This window comes from Crinia signifera, chromosome 1 (assembly GCF_055691185.1).
Source record: "Crinia signifera chromosome 1, ASM5569118v1, whole genome shotgun sequence".
Taxonomy (NCBI): Eukaryota; Metazoa; Chordata; class Amphibia; order Anura; family Myobatrachidae; genus Crinia; species Crinia signifera.
Window position 1 is genome coordinate 459,169,192 of NC_139217.1, and position 19,041 is coordinate 459,188,232.

A 19,041-nucleotide genomic window follows, 5' to 3' on the forward strand; every position below is an offset into this window, starting at 1 on the left:
ATGCATCAGGTAGGGGAGGTAATAAAACACTTCCTCCCCACTCTTCCATGGGTGCGGATTATTGGACTGTATCTAGATAGACCGTTAATTGGTCGACACATGAAAAAGGTCAACATTCTCTAGGTTGACATTGAGGAAAGGTCAACATGATCAAAACGTTATGATGTCAATAGCACCATCCGTCAATATAGACCCCCAATTATTGTAACGCGCACCCTCGCATGGCTCGCTCGGCACCCTTTATTCTTCTACATTGTAGCCCACGTGGATGGTAAAATATGAAAAACTAGAAAAAAAATTAGTGTAAAACCCCATGTTACCCCTTTTGTTCATGTCGACATTTGGACCATGATCCGTTGTCACTGGTGACCTATTGCATGTCAACTTTCTTGTGTCGAACTATTGACTGTCTATCTCAGGCATGACTACGGCCCTCCAGGCATGACTAAGTCCCATCATGCCTTGCCACAGTTTTGCTATTAGGGAATACAAAAACTATGGCAAGGCATGCTGGGATGTGTAGTCTCAACAGCTGGAGGGCCACAGTTTGGACAGGCCTGGTCTATCTACACACTCTAGATCTATCAATCGGAACTATTCTTAGCTGACTTTAATTAGAGCAGCTTTTTAACCATACTGTAGACTGCACAATGCCCCTCTGTCCGGCAACAATGCTAAATACATACAGTAGTACATCTGCATGAAACGACTGGTAATCTAGTGCTGGAGCTATAATTCTAGACATGAGAGAGTCTATACGGCTGGTTTCTGTGGCCACATCTCTGATATCTTGCCATTTGGTGGTTGACCCGTGTAGATGATGACCAAGTCTTCTCACCTGGCTAATCTGATATGCAGTTCCTGATTACTTGCCAAAGGAGATCGATGGTCTTTCTGGTGCCACCAATGTGGCGATCTGCGGCCGGTTAGCTCCGAACCACATGCTTGGTATCAGAACCTTAAGTTTAGATTTTTTTTTTCTATTATTATTATTATTATTATTATTATTATTATTATTATAAAATTTTATTTGTAATATTTGGCACATGCATGTGGATGTTCAGCGGCAATGAAGCAGTGTTGTCCATTAACCCATGTCAGGAGCACTGTTTGTCAATAAAGAGTTCTAATTGAGGATTTAAAATAAAAAGGTTTTATGTTATTTTTTTTCTGCTGCTTTTTTTGTATACAAAAATAATTTTGGGTTGTTTTTTTTTAATTTTATGTTGCAATTTTTTCTTTGTTTGCTAAACCATATTTTTCGTTTTAGTCTTCTGTATACGGTGCCATGTTATTTAGCTTGTCCGGCGATTGATTGATTGTTTGTTTGCTACATGTCCTGGTTTACAATGTGGTTTTGTGGTGTGGCCGGCACAGGGGAGGTTTGATGTGGAAGCTGTTGTCCAGATTCCGGAGTGCGAACACATCTCAGACCGGGCGAAAGTCTTAGAACTGTACACCCCGCAGACGTTACTTCACATCCAGCCCTCTAAGCCAATAGTAAGACCTGTGTGGCCCCTTCTGACTAACACCTGTGTGGTTAATACCCGTAGGACTTTCCATAGCTGCATGCAGACCTGATCACGCTTTCCCATTCTGAGTCTCTCCAACTTCTCTCTAACTGCCATTGCATGTAGTTTGCATGACTATGTCTTGGGCACTGTGCCGTGTAACTGGTTAACTGCGATTTTAATAGGTTTTTTTTTTTAAGGTTCTGTCATTCATCGGCCTTGGGATGTAGAGGGCGCTGTTGCAGGAGTAGGCCCTTGTGTGAAATTAATATTTGTTTACAGTCCGATTCCACCAATCAGAGAGCAGTGTACCAACTAACAAAGTCTTATAGGGCGTACACACGATTCAATGTAGTCTATTTTTCTATTTGATCTTTTATAAGCAAAATCGAATTGAAATCTAATGCTTTCGATTCAATCTCAATACATGGCCCCACGGCATTGAAATCGAATAACAAAAAAAAAAAATAGACCGGGCAGGCAAAACTATGGGCAGTATTCAATGTCAGGAGCTATTTCTGACAGGGGAAAAAGCGCTTGCCGTCTATTCAATGCTGCCGTTCCCGACAACATTGCAGGCGTATTTTCAACAAAACATATCCAGCTTTAAAATCAGTGATCTGATTTCGCTGACCCCACCCACTTTTCTCCACTTGACAGGTGGAATATTGAATTCCGCCTGTGGAGTTGCAGGCGAGCGGACTGAAAACGGCCAGGGATTCCAATTGTCGGGACATTCCGAATCGCACAGCGCTGTGTACACATTCGATGTAGACGGCGCTGTGCGATTCGATCGGAATTGAATAGAAAGTACATTGCACCGTGTGTCCACTACTTTAGCGATTCAAGGGACCCTGGATATTTTGGTTTAGGATTTTTTTCCTTGTTCAGAAGGCTTTACCTCCTGTTCTGTCCACATGAGTTTTCAGGTGAGGCATGGTAGAATCTGGGTAGGTATTCAAAGGTTCCGCAGAGGGTGTCTTTCATCCCCTCCTTTGATGGTGAGCTGGGAGAGCCCTCCTAGAGTTGGATACCCCTATAGCCAGTCTTGCTAGTTCCATCGCTATTCTGAAGGAAGCACTATGGGAAATATAAAGGGATTTATACATCTAGTGATCATTCTAGCACCCTGCATCTTTCAAACCCTGCGCAGTTCCTCTCCCCTGTCTGAGGTGTCGCTCTCTGCTGTGGTTCTTCGATCACAGTGTGGTCTGTATTTCAGCACTGATATGCAGACCAGACCTGTGCTAGAAGCACTACAGCAAAGTGTGACACACCAGACTATGGGCCTTATTTTGGTTCATTCTTTCTGACAAAATCCTTCTTAGATGGACAAAACCATGTGCACTGCAGGGGGGCAGATGTAACATGTTCAGAGAGAATTAGATTTGGGTGAGTAATTTTGTTTCCGTGCAGGGAAAATACTGACTGCTTTATTTTTACACTGCAATATAGATCTCACTTTGAAGTAAAACCCCACCCAAATCTAATTCTCTCTGCACAAGTAACATCTGCCCCACCTGCAGTGCACATAGTTTTGCCCATCTAAGAAGGATTTTGTCAGAAAGAATGAACCAAAATAAGGCCCAAGGAGAGGAACTACACGGTTTTTGGGTGGGTGCTGTTGACCTGTTCGCTAGGCTGCGAACATACACAACCTAGCAAACTGCACTGAATCAGGCCCTTCATCTGACCTTTTACTGGTTCTTAGAAGCTGCTCAAGCACGGATATTCAACACGTGGCCCTGCAGTGTTTTGGTACTGCACATCCCAGCATGCACCTACAGCAAAACTGTGATTAAGGCATGCTGGGATGTGTAGTTCCAAAACAGCTGTAGGGCCTAATGTTTAATACCCCTGCAGCAAATTTTGTTTTCCGGACCGTAAATATGGAGCTGACTTTGACGCCTGTCATTGGCTTTCTCGTCCATGGTCCTCAATCCTCAAATGGCTTAGGCATCAATGGCAATCTCTGCATTTGCTAGGGAAGGCGCTATACCAGGCATGTCCAAACTACGGCCCTCCAGCTGTTCTGAAACTACAAGTCCCATCATGCCTCGCCACAGTTTTGCCATTAGGGAATGCTAAAACTATGGCAAGGCATGCTGGGATGTGTAGTCTCACAACAGCTGGAGGGTCACAGTTTGGACATGCTTGCCCTTTGCTGTATGTAGGACAGCTAAGGCTCTTCAATAATACCTGCCTGCCTGCCTAAAGATGTTTGCATGCGGTGACTTACTGCTTCCGTGGGTTGCATCTGCGCTTCCTATTATGTACATTGGGTATAAAGTTATTTTCGTAGGCGATAATTCCGGTGTTACAAGCATTGTAAAACATTCTTCCTGAGGTGTACACAGCTAATCCCTACATGTTGTTGCTTTGTGTGTGTTAGGGTATTTTAGTTTTGTATAGCCTTTTGTGTGCTAAAAAGATACAGAAATGTTTTTCCTATTGTCGGGGATGAGTTTGGGTAGTGAGCGAACATCTTCCCGGTGACGTAGGCGGTCTTTGTGCTCGGCCTCCTATCAGTCCTGTTGCCGGGTGATCATTGATTAGTCTTTTTCCATCAGCGTTACACCACCAGGTAGCTGCTGCGCTCAGCAGACCGTCTTAAATACCACGGATTTCATGTAAAATGACATAATTGCCTTTCTCTGCACCCAGCCTGCTCTTTGTTTTTGGATTGTTTCCTTTATAACAATGTCCAATTATGAAGGGTTTTTTCACAGGTTTGTCTTCCGCTTTTTCATTATCCGGGAGATAATGACTTTAATGGACGACTTGCAAATTTTACTGAACAATCCGCTTATTGTTCATAAACAAAATTATAGTTTGGAAGTATAATAGGATAAAATGATCTGAGCAATTGCCGTACGGTCCTGACAATGAACGCACGCCTCACGCAGGAGAAAAGCGGAGCAATGCTAGCAGGGTACCGGGGGAGGCTTGTAGAGAACCTTTCCGCAAAATATTTGTCTCCTCTCACATTTGGATGGTACTGTAAATATGTCGTATGATTCAGTGGCCGACTTAGTGCCGGATACCGCTTTGTTAACAAAGCAAAAAAAGGACACAAATGGGCAAAATCCTGTTGTACTGCAGGTGGGGCAGATGTAACAGGTGCAGAGAGAGTTACATTTGGGTGAGTTATTTTGTTTCTGTGCAGGGTAAATACTGGCTGCTTTATTTATACACTGCAATATAGTTTTCAGTTTGAACACACCCCACCCAAATCTTAACTCTCTCTGCGCATGTTACATCTGCCCCACCTGCAGTGCAGTATGGTTTTACCCAGTTGTGTGCTTTTTTGCTTTGCTAAAAAAAAAGTTGAATCAGACCCTTCGCAATCAACCCTAGCCATATTATTTGGAGGTACATTATGCCGCACAGTTTCCCCCTTTTTATTCTGTACTGTCTGACTGGGGCATGAAAGGCCCATCAGGGAATGCAGTGGTAGGTACCCATGCTGAAGCGGCATAGCCAGCCACTACAGAGGTGGGTGTGTCAGTACCACCCACTCTGATTGGCAGGAGGGCTAATCTTGGTGTAGTTTCCATAGAAACAAACCAAGCACTAAGTTTACCAAAGGTCCTTCTGCAATAAGTTGTCGTGCCTAAAAGTGGGAAAGCCCATCAGGGATTTGCCCTGTGCATCGGTTGGCCAATTTAACTCCAAACAAACCAGTGGCAACTGCACAGTAATACCAGCAGCCATTGGCTGAGCTGTAATTGGTAGACTTACGGTGATGCTGTCTTACAATGGCCACACTCCCTTATCCTGACCACTAGCTATAACTGTTATTCCACTACCTTATGTATTGTGTGTGTTTGCCAAATGTAGAGTATAAACTCGTTTGGACAGGCTTGTGTTTACGGTCTGTTTCCTGCCAATATATGTAGTTTGTGCCATGATCTCTTAATGTTCAGAGCTGTGTAATATAGCCAGGTTTGTTTAATAAGGGATCACAATACGAATACAGCACGGAAAGGCCTGGCATGTAATCACGAAACAAAAGCAGGACGGGATGATTGTATCACATGAGAGATTAGCATTATTTAGCAAAACTCAATTTATGCAAAATATCACTGACGAAAAGCGATTTCTGTTCATTATCTAAGTGCCCATCTAATAATAGCTACGCCTGTAATCTTTTCTCCATTATATTATAGTGTTATTATCAGTGCAAACAAACTTTAAACAAGGATATAGAAGCTTTCCAGAAATTATTTACGCACCGTTAGTGAGCAATAATATTAGAGATTAAGTTGGCTAGAGTGCAAGTTCCTCTACTCTCATTCCTTGCCTGTCCATGTGGGGCAGATTTATTAAGCTTGGTGAAGTGATAAAGTGTCTGTTTTTTATCACCCGCCAATCAGCTCCTACCTGTCAATTTTCAAACCAAGCATGTAACTTCACAGTAAGCCGGTGATAAAAACCAGACACTTTATCACTTCACCGAACTTAATAAATCTGCCCCACAGTGTGTCCCTTCCCCTTCCTTATCACTGCTTCATACATCTACCCCAGGTTCTTTACTAGCCACGTATGTGCTGAAGGTGCCCCTGAATTAATATAGACAAGTTACTGCTAGGAAGTCTGATGGGCACAGGAGAAATGTCATATTGGGGCAGATGTATTAAGCCTGGTGAAGAGATAAAGTGAAAGGAGATAATGCACCAGCCAACCAGCTGTGTTTTAAAAATGACAGTTGGGAGTTGATTGGCTGCTGCATTTATTTTCTACTTTATTTTGTCACCAGGATTAATACATCTGCCACTATACCTGATCATGTAATGGTTTTGTGGATGGTAAAAGCGAGGAGTTCTACAGACTAATTGGTGTCCTCCGAATCATCTCTGAGCATTGCAGTTTTTATATACTCTAGTATTCATTTTCCATGTGTTTCAGTGCTGAGTAGGTTCAGGGCACAGATTATTGATCCCATTCTCTCCAGTGCATGATGTGTGCAGGCAGCGATGGTGGAGGTCCTGTTGGTAACTCACAGTTTCTGTTCCGATTTCTCACCTGTAATGATTGTCACTTGCTTCTGCCCCGCAGCTGCTAATCTGCCCTCCGGTTACAAGGTTCTTCTATGGACGCAGAATATCTTTCCATAAACTTCTAATCCAGGGCGACTCGTCGGGGAAACTTAGTATCTGGAGTGTGCCCGATGATTTGGAACAGCAAGAGAACACACAAGGTAATGGCCAAAGCTGTCATCTGCTTTCAGCTTCCGTTTATATAAGAAGGGGAACATGTCACTGTCAGTTTAGTTAACAATGTTCGCTCTTTTTTTTTTTGGCCGGATCTCTCTCTGTCTCACACACACGGAGACCCACATTACAGGCGGGCATATATACCTGGTCTCCCAAACCTTTGCATTATTTATTTTTCTCGTCCTTTTATAGGTTTTACCATTTTTATGCTGTTAATTCTCATTTTATTTGTGCAATAAAGCCCACTGATGATTTTGTCACTCGTGTTATTAATACACGTTTAAATTGCTCCCAAACTGTATGTTTGAGTGAGGAAATAGTCACAAATAGATTACAGAACCTAAATAGTAACAAATCTCCTGGCCCGGATGAAATACACCCTAGGATACTAAAAGAATTGAGGGTACTTATGTAGTATCTGGGCGTCCGATTTTGTGATTGTATGCCTTACCTTAAGGCATACAATCAGATGCGATGCGATTCGATGCGATTTTGCATAGGATTCAATGTTAAGAAGGTCCTGGTTATTTCCCCACTATCCAAGTGGGCATAGAGTTGATTTTATATAGCATGGCGAGCGCAGCGAGCCACCGAGCCCGAAGCGTGGCGAGCGGACGCATATTTCTTAAAAAGTATTCTGTGTCCGCTCGCGGGGCTCGCTACGCTCGCCACGCTTCGGGCTCGGTGGCTCGCTACGCTCGCCACAGGTTTATATCCAACTCCATGCCCACTTGGATAGTGGGGAAAGGAAAAGGACCCCTTTTTCCCATTGAATTCTATGTTAAAATGGACTCAGACCATTTAAACATTGAATCCTATGGAAAAATCTTGACCATCGCATCGCATACGATTTGCTCGCATGCGATGCGATCCGATTTCTAAATCGGACGCCCAGATACTACATAAGTACCGAATTGAGTTCTGTCATAGCACTACCATTATATCTGATATTCGAGGAATCAATAAACTCGGGGATGGTAACAAGGTACTGGTGCATAGCTACTATGGTACCAATATGGAAGAAAGGTAGCAAAACTAACCCTGAAAATTATAGACCGGTCAGCCTTACATCCATTGTGGGGAAAATATTAGAAGGAATAATAAGAGATAGTATCCAAAATTTCTTAGAACAGGAGAAGGTGATAAGTAAGGCTCAGCATGGGTTCATCAAAAATAGATCATGTCAGACTAATTTAATGAGGAAGTGAGTAGGGGACTGGACTTAGGGAAATCTGATTATGTAATAAGACTTGATTTCGCTAAAGCTTTTGCCACGGTGCTTCATAAAAGGTTATTAATAAAACTAAGTAATTTAGGGTTAGGAGATAAAATTTCTAATTGGATTAAAAACTGGTTGCACAATCAGGGACAGAGACTTATAGGCTAAATGGAGTTATTTTAGGGAATTCCACTGTAGAGAAGGACTTGGGGGTAATTATAGATTAAAAAATTGGGTAATAGTGCACACTGCTCAAGTGCAGCAGCAAAAGCAAACCGGACACTAGCATGCATTAAAAGGGGTATGGATTCAAGGGATGCCAATGTGATAGTGCCTCTTTACAAGGCATTGGTGAGACCACACTTGGAATACTGTGTTCAGTTCTGTGCACCGCACCTTAAAAAGGACATAAATGAATTGGAACAGGTACAGAGAAGGGCGCCTCAGCTAGTAAAAGGTCTCGAATCACTAGAATACAAAGATAAGTTAACCAGGCTAATTATGTTTTCACTGGAGAAATGTAGGTTGAGAGGTGATATGATTAGTATGTTCAAATACAGGATTGGGAATCCCATGGAACTGGGAGATGATTGGTCAGTAACAGGACTATACTTAGGACACGCGGGCATGTACTGAAGCTCGAGGAAAATAAATTCTGTGCTGAACTAAGAAGAGGATTCTTCATTATTAGAGCAGTAACATTCTGGAACTCATTGTCGGTGGGGTGGTTACAGCAACTACTGGTAATGAATGAATAAATAAATAAAAACTGGAAACATTTTTGGCCACTAAAATATAATCTATACATATGACTTACTCAAGTTACTAGTTACAAGTCAAATGGGTTGAACTCGATGGACTAACGTCTTTTTTCAACCTTAATTACTATGTTACCGCTCTTCCTTCTGTTCTATGTGAAGGATGTAATTCTCTAAGTTTTGTCATCACACGCACACACGCACACCACACACTCCTTTGTGGCCTTCCTCCTCTACATTTCATTGTGGTACTAGAAAAATCCCATTGCTTTTTGGTAATTCATTGCCTTTGCTAGAAAGACTTCTATGCTATTACTGGTGCCTGTCCATGTGTTTCCCTCCTATGTCCCTATAGATTGTGAGCTTGCAGCTGGGCTCTCCTACCTCCAAGTCTGTCTGTAATTACCCAGTTGTTCTTTCTCTGTCTCCAATTGTAAAGCACAACGGAATCTGCTGCGCTATATAAGACGCTGTAACGGAATCTGCTGCGCTATATAAGACACTGTAACGGAATATGCTGCGCTATATAAGACACTGTAACGGAATCTGCTGCGCTATATAAGACACTGTAACGGAATCTGCTGCTCTGTATAAGACACTGTAACGGAATCTGCTGCGCTATATAAGACACTGTTAGGGAATCTGCTGCGCTATATAAGACACTGTAACGGAATCTGCTGCGCTATATAATACGCTGTAACGGAATCTGCTGCGCTATATAAGACACTGTAACGGAATCTGCTGCGCTATATAAGACACTGTAACGGAATCTGCTGCGCTATATAAGACACTGTAACGGAATCTGCTGCGCTATATGAGACGCTGTAACGGAATCTGCTGCGCTATATGAGACGCTGTAACGGAATCTGCTGCGCTATATAAGATGCTGTAACGGAATCTGCTGCGCTATATAAGAACCCGTAACCTGTAGCTATCGCGCCAAAGTACAGTATATAGTAAAGTTTATGCCCTGTGCGTTATATTAGTACATCGGTCACGCTGCTGGGTGCAGACATTGTGTAGTGTGTACCCAGCCTAACTTTGCATCTGGACAAAACTACCGGCTGCACTGAAGCTGGAGCAGATGCAACAGCTGAGATTTACTGTAGTTTTGAAGTGTGTGTGTGTGTGTGTGTGTGTAAAGTAGCATTTGTTGGCTACATACCAAAGCCACCAGTATATTTACCCTGCATGCAAAAAAAAAATGTATATGTACCCCTTGTCCAGATGCAATGTTAGTGTTTTTGATTGGCTTCCAACTCCGGTTCTGTGCAATTTTGTAGAACGTTGGATGACACCTTGCTCAGGCTATGTCTGGACTGTTATGCACTTTGACAGTTCAGTGTTAGGAAAGCCTCTATGGCTTTTCCAGGAATGTATATTTTAAAACGTTGTGAGCTCTCTCTGTCTCGAAAATATTCCTTTTGTATAACGTTCCCCTCCTCTCATCTCCTACACTTTCCGCGGGCAGGGATTGTTGCTGGCGCTTACTAACATATCCCTGTGGTCTGCATTTTGTTAGACTGCTTAAAATGGGATGAGTTGGGATTTTTCCAGCTGAGGGTTGAGAGCAGTTTTGATCCACGATGATCCTCACATTCATTGTACTATCCCCGTACTGTAGTTGGTGGAAAGCTGTATGCCACAAGCTTGTTTTAATGATGATATCTTAGTACAGGGCAACCAAGCCACCAGTTTTACCATTAAACCTTTTTTTAATTAATTTCAATACAGATTTGTTTGGGGTGGGGTTTATCTTTATAGTATAAGAAAGTGACAATGCAAATCATACCATGTCTACCATGTCTCTTCATTCTACAAGCATATACGCAGCCGTATTGTTACCATGGTAACTAGCCACCCTTTATAATAACCAGGGCTGTCTGATATAGAGGGAGACAGATGAGACAGCCCTATCCAAAGTATATCCAGAAATGGAGACAGATGAGACAGCCCTATCCAAAGTATATCCAGAAATGTAAAGTTAACAATACATACCTTAGTTATTTAAAACAATGGACCTGGCATTTGCTTTGATACCTCAAATGCTCCTGACCCATTATACTCCTAGCAAAACGCAGGGGGCTTTCCGATTGCCCAGAAAATCATCCCTCCTCTTGGCGAGTGGCTCAGATTAGAACAATAGTAGCTGCTGTATGGTTCTATAATAAGATTACTAGAGCGGACACCACATCACGCAGCGTAAGGTACAGGCCGGAGCTGCTGCACGTTCCCTGGGGTAGCAGTTTCTTCTACCAAGTTTGCTGTGTGTGGATCTGAGTCCTCAATCAGTGCATTGGACTAGAGAGCAGCTGCCAGGAAGAAGAGACAGAAGCCTTAACATGTGGTGGGAGAATGTGTCTCCTCCTGGTTCTATTATGCTTATGTATTTTTTTTTTTTTAAATGCTTCAGCCTTTTCCTCACCACTTATCTTATTTTATTATAGTATTAAATATTAATACTGTGTTCCATCAGTGTCCAGTGTATAAAAAGAGCAATGGTTACACAAATTCCAGTGTCATTTATTGGTTCTTCCATGGCTCCCCCAGATTCCCACATTTGCTCCAATGTTCCGCAGAGCGGGAGATTGCGGACTGCATTTGAAATCCCCCCCTTATAGAAATCCTGCGTTTTCCACTGACACTTACCCCCTCTTGTACCTGGCCCTCTTTCCCATCGCTGGTGTGCCACATGCAAGTCACACCTAATTTACGCAGTGGGTGCTAGGGTGAGTGCCACAAACTTTAGGTTTGATTTGTGTGATGCCCTCATTCAGATCAGGAACCAATGAATTTTATACCACTATACGGTATAGTAGCTAAATGTAATTTTTAGGCTTTTTCTCACTATTATTCATAAAAAAACGTCATGACCTGCTCTGTAATTGTTCCTGCACACTGGTCGTGCTCTGAATGTCCGGTCAGAACCTTACCCTCACCTGTAACTTCCACAGAAGAATAAATATCACTTTGTTTTTCAGGTTTAAAAATGACCACGAGCACCTCGCTGCAAGAGGCCTTCGACAAGCTGACTCCTCATCCAGCCGGCATTATAGACCAGCTCAGCGTGATGCCGAACAGCACCGAGCCGCTGAAAGTGACCGCGAGCGTCTACATTCCATCTCACGGACGCCTGGTGTGTGGTCGGGAAGACGGAAGCATTATCATTGTCCCCGCCACACAGACCGCCATAGTGCAGCTATTGCAGGGAGAACACATGCTGAGGAGAGGTAGGGAGGCCGTTCATTCATTCCCGTATTGTGGCGCCAAGATCTCCGGTATTGCCCACTTGTATGCATTCAGAGACACCATTTTTATATCCGCATGGTGCCCATTTGTATATTAGCACTGGCAGTGCGTTCACCTGAGCTTTTAGGAGTACTCAAGCAGTAAGCTAAATAATGCCTCTCCAGGAACATCGGGGGAGAGTAACCAAAGCTTGGAGAGCAGAAAATTGCCAATTCGTTCCAATTGAATCAACTTCCTCGTTACAGGCTGTGCTTGAGAAACAGCAGGAGCTGATTGGCTGGTAATAACCACTCTTGACCTCCATAGAGGTCAAGAGTGGTTAGTCTTTTATATATAGATAATCTGTGACTACGGCATGTTCTTTACTGTACGAACCTTATTTCTTAGGTTGGCCACCGCACAGAACATTACGGGGTCACCGGAACAAAGTGACCTGCTTATTGTATCCTCACCAAGTGTCCGCCCGCTATGACCAGCGCTATCTCATATCCGGAGGAGTGGACTTCTCTGTCATTGTATGGGACATATTCTCTGGGGAGATGAAACACATCTTCTGTGTCCATGGAGGCGAGATCACACAACTACTTGTCCCACCAGACAGCTGCAGTGTAAGTACCCAATGGAAAGGAAAATGCCATGTGTTACCAGGGCACACCAACATGGGCAGCATGTTTACAGATGGGCAGGTGAAAAGCTGCGGAAAATCTCTATTTGATTGGGATTTGGGGCCCAATTCACACCCAATTGCAGGATGAATTTGTTCGCAAAATGGGCAAAACCATGCTGCACTGCAAGTGGGGCAGATGTAACATGTGCAGAGAGAATTACGTTTGGGTGGGTTATATCGTTTCTGTGCAGGGTAAACACTGGCTGCAGTATTTTTATACTTATATCCATTTGAACACAAATCTAACTCTCTCTGCACATGTTACATCTGCCCCACCTGCAATGCAGCATGGTTTTGTCCATTTTGAGACCATATTAGCCCTGCAATCTGATCTGAGTTAGGACTTCTGTTCAGCTATCCCTTAACGACTAATTTGTCACTTAAGAATATTAAAATGATTTTTAATTGGCAAATTTAAGTTTATTTTTTAAGTGAAAAAAAGTGCAAAATGATGGAAATTGGGATACAAGGTATAGGTAAATTGGTGTACTTTATGAATGGGACATGTCTCTGTTTGCGAGTAGGAGTAATCATTTTTTTTGGGGGGGGGGGGGACCAGGACGGATTTTTTTTGTTGTTTGTTAAAATTACCTGAATATATACTTCTACCCATTTTTATGTACCCTAATTTTATTTGAACTCTTATTTTGATGAAAAGTCCCTTGTTTTCCATCATTTGGGTAGCACAGATGTGTAATGGTTAGCATTACTGCCTCACAGCGCTGAGGTCATGGGTTCTATTCCCACCATGGCCCTGACTGTTTATAGTTTGTATATTCTCCCCGTGCTTGCATGGGGTTTCCTCCGGGTACTCCAGTTTCCTCCCATAATCCAAAAATGTACTGGTAGGTTAATTCATACCTTTCAACATCACCCTCTCCAGGAGGCACACAATGTTGTATTCCTGGTCTTTTCTCTTAATTTATTAATACCATAACCTGTGGTGAAGCACCTTTCTTATCCATTAGCCTGTTTACAACAGGTGATGGCAATCATACATTAGGAGTATCCATGGGGCAGCACGGATGGTGTAATGGTTAGCATTACTGCCTCACAGCACTGAGGTCATGGGTTCAATCCCCACCATGGCTCTAACTGTGCGGAGTTTGTATATTCTCCCCGTGCTTGCGTGGGTTTCCTCCGGGTACTCCAGTTTCCTCCCACAATCCAAAAATATACTGGTAGGCTAATTGGCTCCCAACAAAAATTAACCCTAGAATGTCTGTGTGTGCGTGTACATGTGGTAGGGAATATAGATTGTAAGCTCCACTGGGGCAGGAACTGATGTGAATGTTCAACTATACTTTGTAAAGCGCTGCGGAATATGTATGCGCTATATAAGAAACTGTTAATAAATAAATAAATAAATAAGGAGTAAAGTCCAGAAACAGAGCATTGGGTCCCTCCTGGAATGGGTCATGTTGGTATGGTTAATTGTCTCCCAACAAATATAGATTGTAAGCTCCACTGGGGCAGGGACTGATGTGAATGTGAAAAGTGCTGGGGAATACGTGTGCGCTATAATGGTAACAAATAAATCAATAATTTTTTACTTTCTAATGGGGCCTACACACTGGGTGATTTCAGGGCAGTGTTTTTCTCTTTGGTCCCCAGACCCCAAATCTAACTCTCTCTGCACATGTTATATCTGCCCCACCTGCAGAGCACATTGTTTTGACCATAAAAGAAGTTTGCTTTTGCAAACTCACATGAATTAGGCCCTATGTCCAGCATACCATTCAGAGATATAACCTTTTGACTGGGAATAGGACTAATCGTGGCAGGGTTCGCTCACCAGATGCTTAAGCGTCACTGGGTAGGAAGGCTGCCTTTGACCTCTTCAGGTTGGAATGAGTCCAGCGAGCCATATTCATATTTCTCTGTAGAGGTGCAGCAGTGTGCACTGACCCAATGGGTACCCCTGAAAATGACCTAGGGTGGCCATTTGTGGCACAAGTCTCCCTCCTGTGCTAAAGTCTATAGTTTTTCAAAAAGCCTTTTGATTTCCAAGCTTTTTTGTGGCATCAATAATCTACAATCAAGACTGTCAACACTTTGCTCAAGACCAGTGGTGGCCAAAGCAGTCTTGGAGATCTACCAATGGTTCACGTTTCCCAAATCCCCTAACTGGTGCACAGATGTAGTCATTACGAATGGTCACATGTACCAGATCCCCTAGCTGGTGCACAGCTGTAGTCATAACTAACTGTCACATGTCCCAGACCACCTAGCTGGTGCACAGCTGTAGTCATTACTAACTGTCACATGTCCCAGACCACCTAGCTGGTGCACAGCTGTAGTCATTACTAACTGTCACATGTCCCAGATCCCCTAGCTGGTGCACAGCTGTAGTCATTACTAACTGTCACATGTCCCAGATCACCTAGCTGGTGCACAGCTGTAGTCATTACTAACGGTCACATGTCCCAGATCACCTAGCTGGTGCACAGCTGTAGTCATTATGAACGGTCACATGACCCAAATCACCTAGCTGGTGCACAGCTGTAGTCATTACTAACTGTCACATGTCCCAAATCCCCTAGCTGGCGCACAGCTGTAGTCATTACTAACTGTCACATGTCCCAAATCACCTAGCTGGTGCACAGCTGTAGTCATTACTAAATGTCACATGTCCCAAATCACCTAGCTGGTGCACAGCTGTAGTCATTACTAACGGTCACATGTCCCAGATCACCTAGCTGGTGCACAGCTGTAGTCATTATGAACGGTCACATGACCCAAATCACCTAGCTGGTGCACAGCTGTAGTCATTACTAACTGTCACATGTCCCAAATCACCTAGCTGGTGCACAGCTGTAGTCATTACTAAATGTCACATGTCCCAAATCACCTAGCTGGTGCACAGCTGTAGTCATTATGAACGGTCACATGACCCAAATCACCTAGCTGGTGTACAGCTACTAACTGTCACATGTCACACATCACCTAGCTGGTGCACAGCTGTAGTCATTACTAACAGTCACATGTCCCAGATCCCATAGCTGGTTCACAGCTGTAGTCATTACGAATGGTCACATGTCCCAGATCACCTAGCTGGTGCACAGCTGGTCATTACTAACTGTCACATGTACCAGAACCCCTAGCTGGTGCACAGCTGTAGTCATTACTTACCGTCACATGTCCCAAATCACCTAGCAGGTGCACAGCTGTAGTCATTACGAACGGTCACATGACCCAAATCACCTAGCTGGTGTGCAGCTACTAACTGTCACATGTCACACATCACCTAGCTGGTGCACAGCTGTAGTCATTACTAACTGTCACATGTTCCAGATCACCTAGATGGTCCACAGCTGCAGTCATTACTAACTGTCACATGTCCCAGACTCCCTAGCTGGTGCACACCTGTAGTCATTACTAACTGTCACATGTCCCAGATCATCTAGATGATCTGCAGCTGTAGTCATTACTAACTGTCACATGTCCCAGATCACCTAGCTGGTACACAGCTGTAGTCATTACTAACTGTCACATTCTCAAACCTGCTGCAGTCATTCTTACTATAGATCCACAGGTGGCCCGAGATACATGAACTATTGGCAGATCTTAAAGACTGGTTCGGCCGCCCCCACTCCAGACCATTTTATTATCCATTTATTGTTTGTTAATAATGTTGACTGTTCTCCTTGACGGAAAATATTGCAGTTGTGGAATGTTTGTGCCACCTACTGTCACCCTAAACCTGCTAGAACCATTCTTCTGGCTGCATACAAATGTGTCCTCATTCGATCATACACCCAGTTCCCCGCTTTGCTTCTTCAGGAGGAGGAAGCCCGTTCCTTTCCTGTGTCTCATCCTCCAAGCAGTTTGTCATCCGTTAATTAGCGGCAAACCACTGCTATCCCTTCTGTGTATCTATCACTGAAACCACAGCCCGGGATAATGTAGTCAGCATGATCTCTATTTGATTATCTCAATTATTGCCTGTAATAAGAAAAAAAAAATAATTACCCTAAATACCATCTAATTAAAAATAAAAGCTTTAGTTAATTCCTCGTTATGGATTGCCGTGCGTCAGAAGCAGAGTCTCTTCCCTCCATTGTTCCATGTAATATATGACATAAATAGCTGGGAATGTTACTTGTCACATCACAATGTGTCCGAGCGAGCGTTTTAAAAGTGACTTGAGTAATGGACGGGAGACGCAGTTCCCGTAAAATTTTCTCTGCCAGACAAATAATCAAATAATCTGACAAAAATTAAGTACATAAAATATTATCGGAGAAAATCAATATGGGGGGGGGGGGGGGGGACTAATTCTGTATTTTGTATTTACATGAAGTCATTGTGCAAATTTGTCTATTTAATTATCTTGGGATTTAAAGAGACTCTCAAGTTGACCCAAGTAGGGATGCGGGGGACGTCAGCTGACGGCCAGCCAGTGTCAGATCTCTGCCGGGAGGTTATTATGCTCACAGGCAGGAGCCGGAGGTCTGCGGGAAGGGGAGAGAGCCGGGGCACTGCCTGTCTGATCCGTAGGGAGACTGGTCCCGCAGGTCTGCTACTGCTGCTGGACCCGTCCCCGTCCTCAGGCTGTGCGGGGGCTCCCGGCGGTATTGGCGTGCTCCCATGGCCAGTACTCTGCTCCATCCCCAGCAGTTGCAGTGCAGAGCAGCAGCAGAGGTAGAGCGCTGGGACCGGAATTTACCGTTAGGGATCGTTTTCGCCGCAAAAGGCAGTCCAGAAAGTGGTCACAAAACCGAATTTCGGTAGAAAAGAAGCTAACTAAAGCCACTCCCACAGTGAGCTTAAGGTGCCCATACACGTTGTGGTAGTACTGTGCGTTGCGTTTTGTACTTTACAATGGTGCAGTGCGATTTTGCCACTTGTATGCGATGTGTAATTTGTACTGTGCGATGCGATTTTAACTTTTTTTTTTTTTAAATTGTATATCACCTTTTAGGAACATCGCATCGGAATGTACTACTAAAGTGATGCGATGCGATCTAGTACAAAAAGTACTTTCTTTTTGTACTTTACAATATTGTACCGCGGGTACGCGCATCGCAGGCACAACATAAACATGGTGCGATTAGAATTGCATGTAATAATTGCAATGTGTATGGGCAACTTTTGTCCAGCACATGGTCAGCTCACTGCAAACAAGCTCTGCACCTCCCCCTCCATCAGCCTCCATTGCGTCATTGTATATAAAGGGACAGCTGAGGCCAGGAGGTAATGGGGTCAGAGTTTGCCAATCACACACAAAACAACTCTATAAAGTCTGACATAATTAGAGCTGGTTTGTTATAATCTGCAATGATTAAATAAAATACATGTACAAAATTAGAGAAGATTGGAAATAAACCTTTGGTACTTGTGTATTAACAGGGTGCCCACTAAGCAAATTGCTTGGTGGGCGATACTGTGTAAGAAAATTGCATCGCATCGCATGGGCCGTTTTAGTGCCATGCGATGCGATTTTCCTATGTAATTTATTCACTGCTCTCTTGGCCCCGGCGGATCGGCTGTGATGCCATTAAATTTACTATACACTTCTATGAGATGCAATGAGATTTAGGCACCAGATTTATCCACGCCACCCCGAAGCGTGTTGAGCGGCGGTGGAACGCGCTCTCCCGACCGTTTCATATACCCACTATCAACATCGGCGTGGAGTTGATTTTATATAGTGTGGCGAGTGTCCCCTCGCGGGGCTCGGTGGCTCGCTGTGCTCGCCACACTATATAAAATCGACTCCCCGCCGATGTGGATAGTAGGGGGTATGAAAAGGTCGGGAGGACGCGTTCCGCCACCGCTCACCACGCTTCAGGGTGGTGTGGATAGTGGGGGGGGGGTGCCTAAAATCTCATTGCATGTCATACCAGTGTATAGTAAATTTAATGGCATCGCACCCTATAAAATCGAATGCGATCACATGCGATTTTGCATGAGGTGCGATCCCATGCAATGCGATCCGCCGGGGCCAAGAGAGCAGTGAATAAATCACATAGGAAAATCACATCACATCGCACGGCACTAAAACGGCCCATGCGATGCGATTTCCCTACGCTAGCGTACATATGCTAATTGGGCGCCCTGCAAATACACAAGTGCCAAACCTTTTTATAAATTATTTCAACCTTTAAAATTGCAAAATATAATTTCCATTTTGTTTCCCGTTAAATGCATGTTCTGTACATCGGGATGCTAATTAGTAGCTCAGTCAGCTTTTGTTCATTAAAATGAGTGAGTCTGTCTGTCTCTATATATCATGGCTATATAATCTATGCAAAGACTAAATACAGTGTCGACAGATTTTACTGTACAAATATAAAACCATGGAATAAAAAAAAAAAATCGTTTTTGCTAACCGGGATCTGTACCCCAGGTACTGTGCATGGCATGCTGTGATATTAACCGCTAGGCCAGGGCTGGGCAACACCAGCCCTCCAGATGT

At 43.7% G+C, this 19,041-nt stretch overlaps 1 protein-coding gene across 2 annotated transcripts in view; it reads left to right on the forward strand.

The window, feature by feature from the left end:
• The window catches only part of WDR7 (WD repeat domain 7), a 298,065-nt gene that overhangs the window by 25,214 nt on the left and 253,810 nt on the right, over positions 1 to 19,041 (forward strand). For both annotated transcript variants that reach the window (XM_083155233.1, XM_083155236.1), the window contains exons 10-12: positions 6,570 to 6,711; positions 11,686 to 11,934; positions 12,341 to 12,561. In XM_083155233.1, the coding sequence (XP_083011359.1) occupies positions 6,570 to 6,711; positions 11,686 to 11,934; positions 12,341 to 12,561 (612 nt within the window). The remainder of the gene's footprint in view (positions 1 to 6,569; positions 6,712 to 11,685; positions 11,935 to 12,340; positions 12,562 to 19,041) is intronic.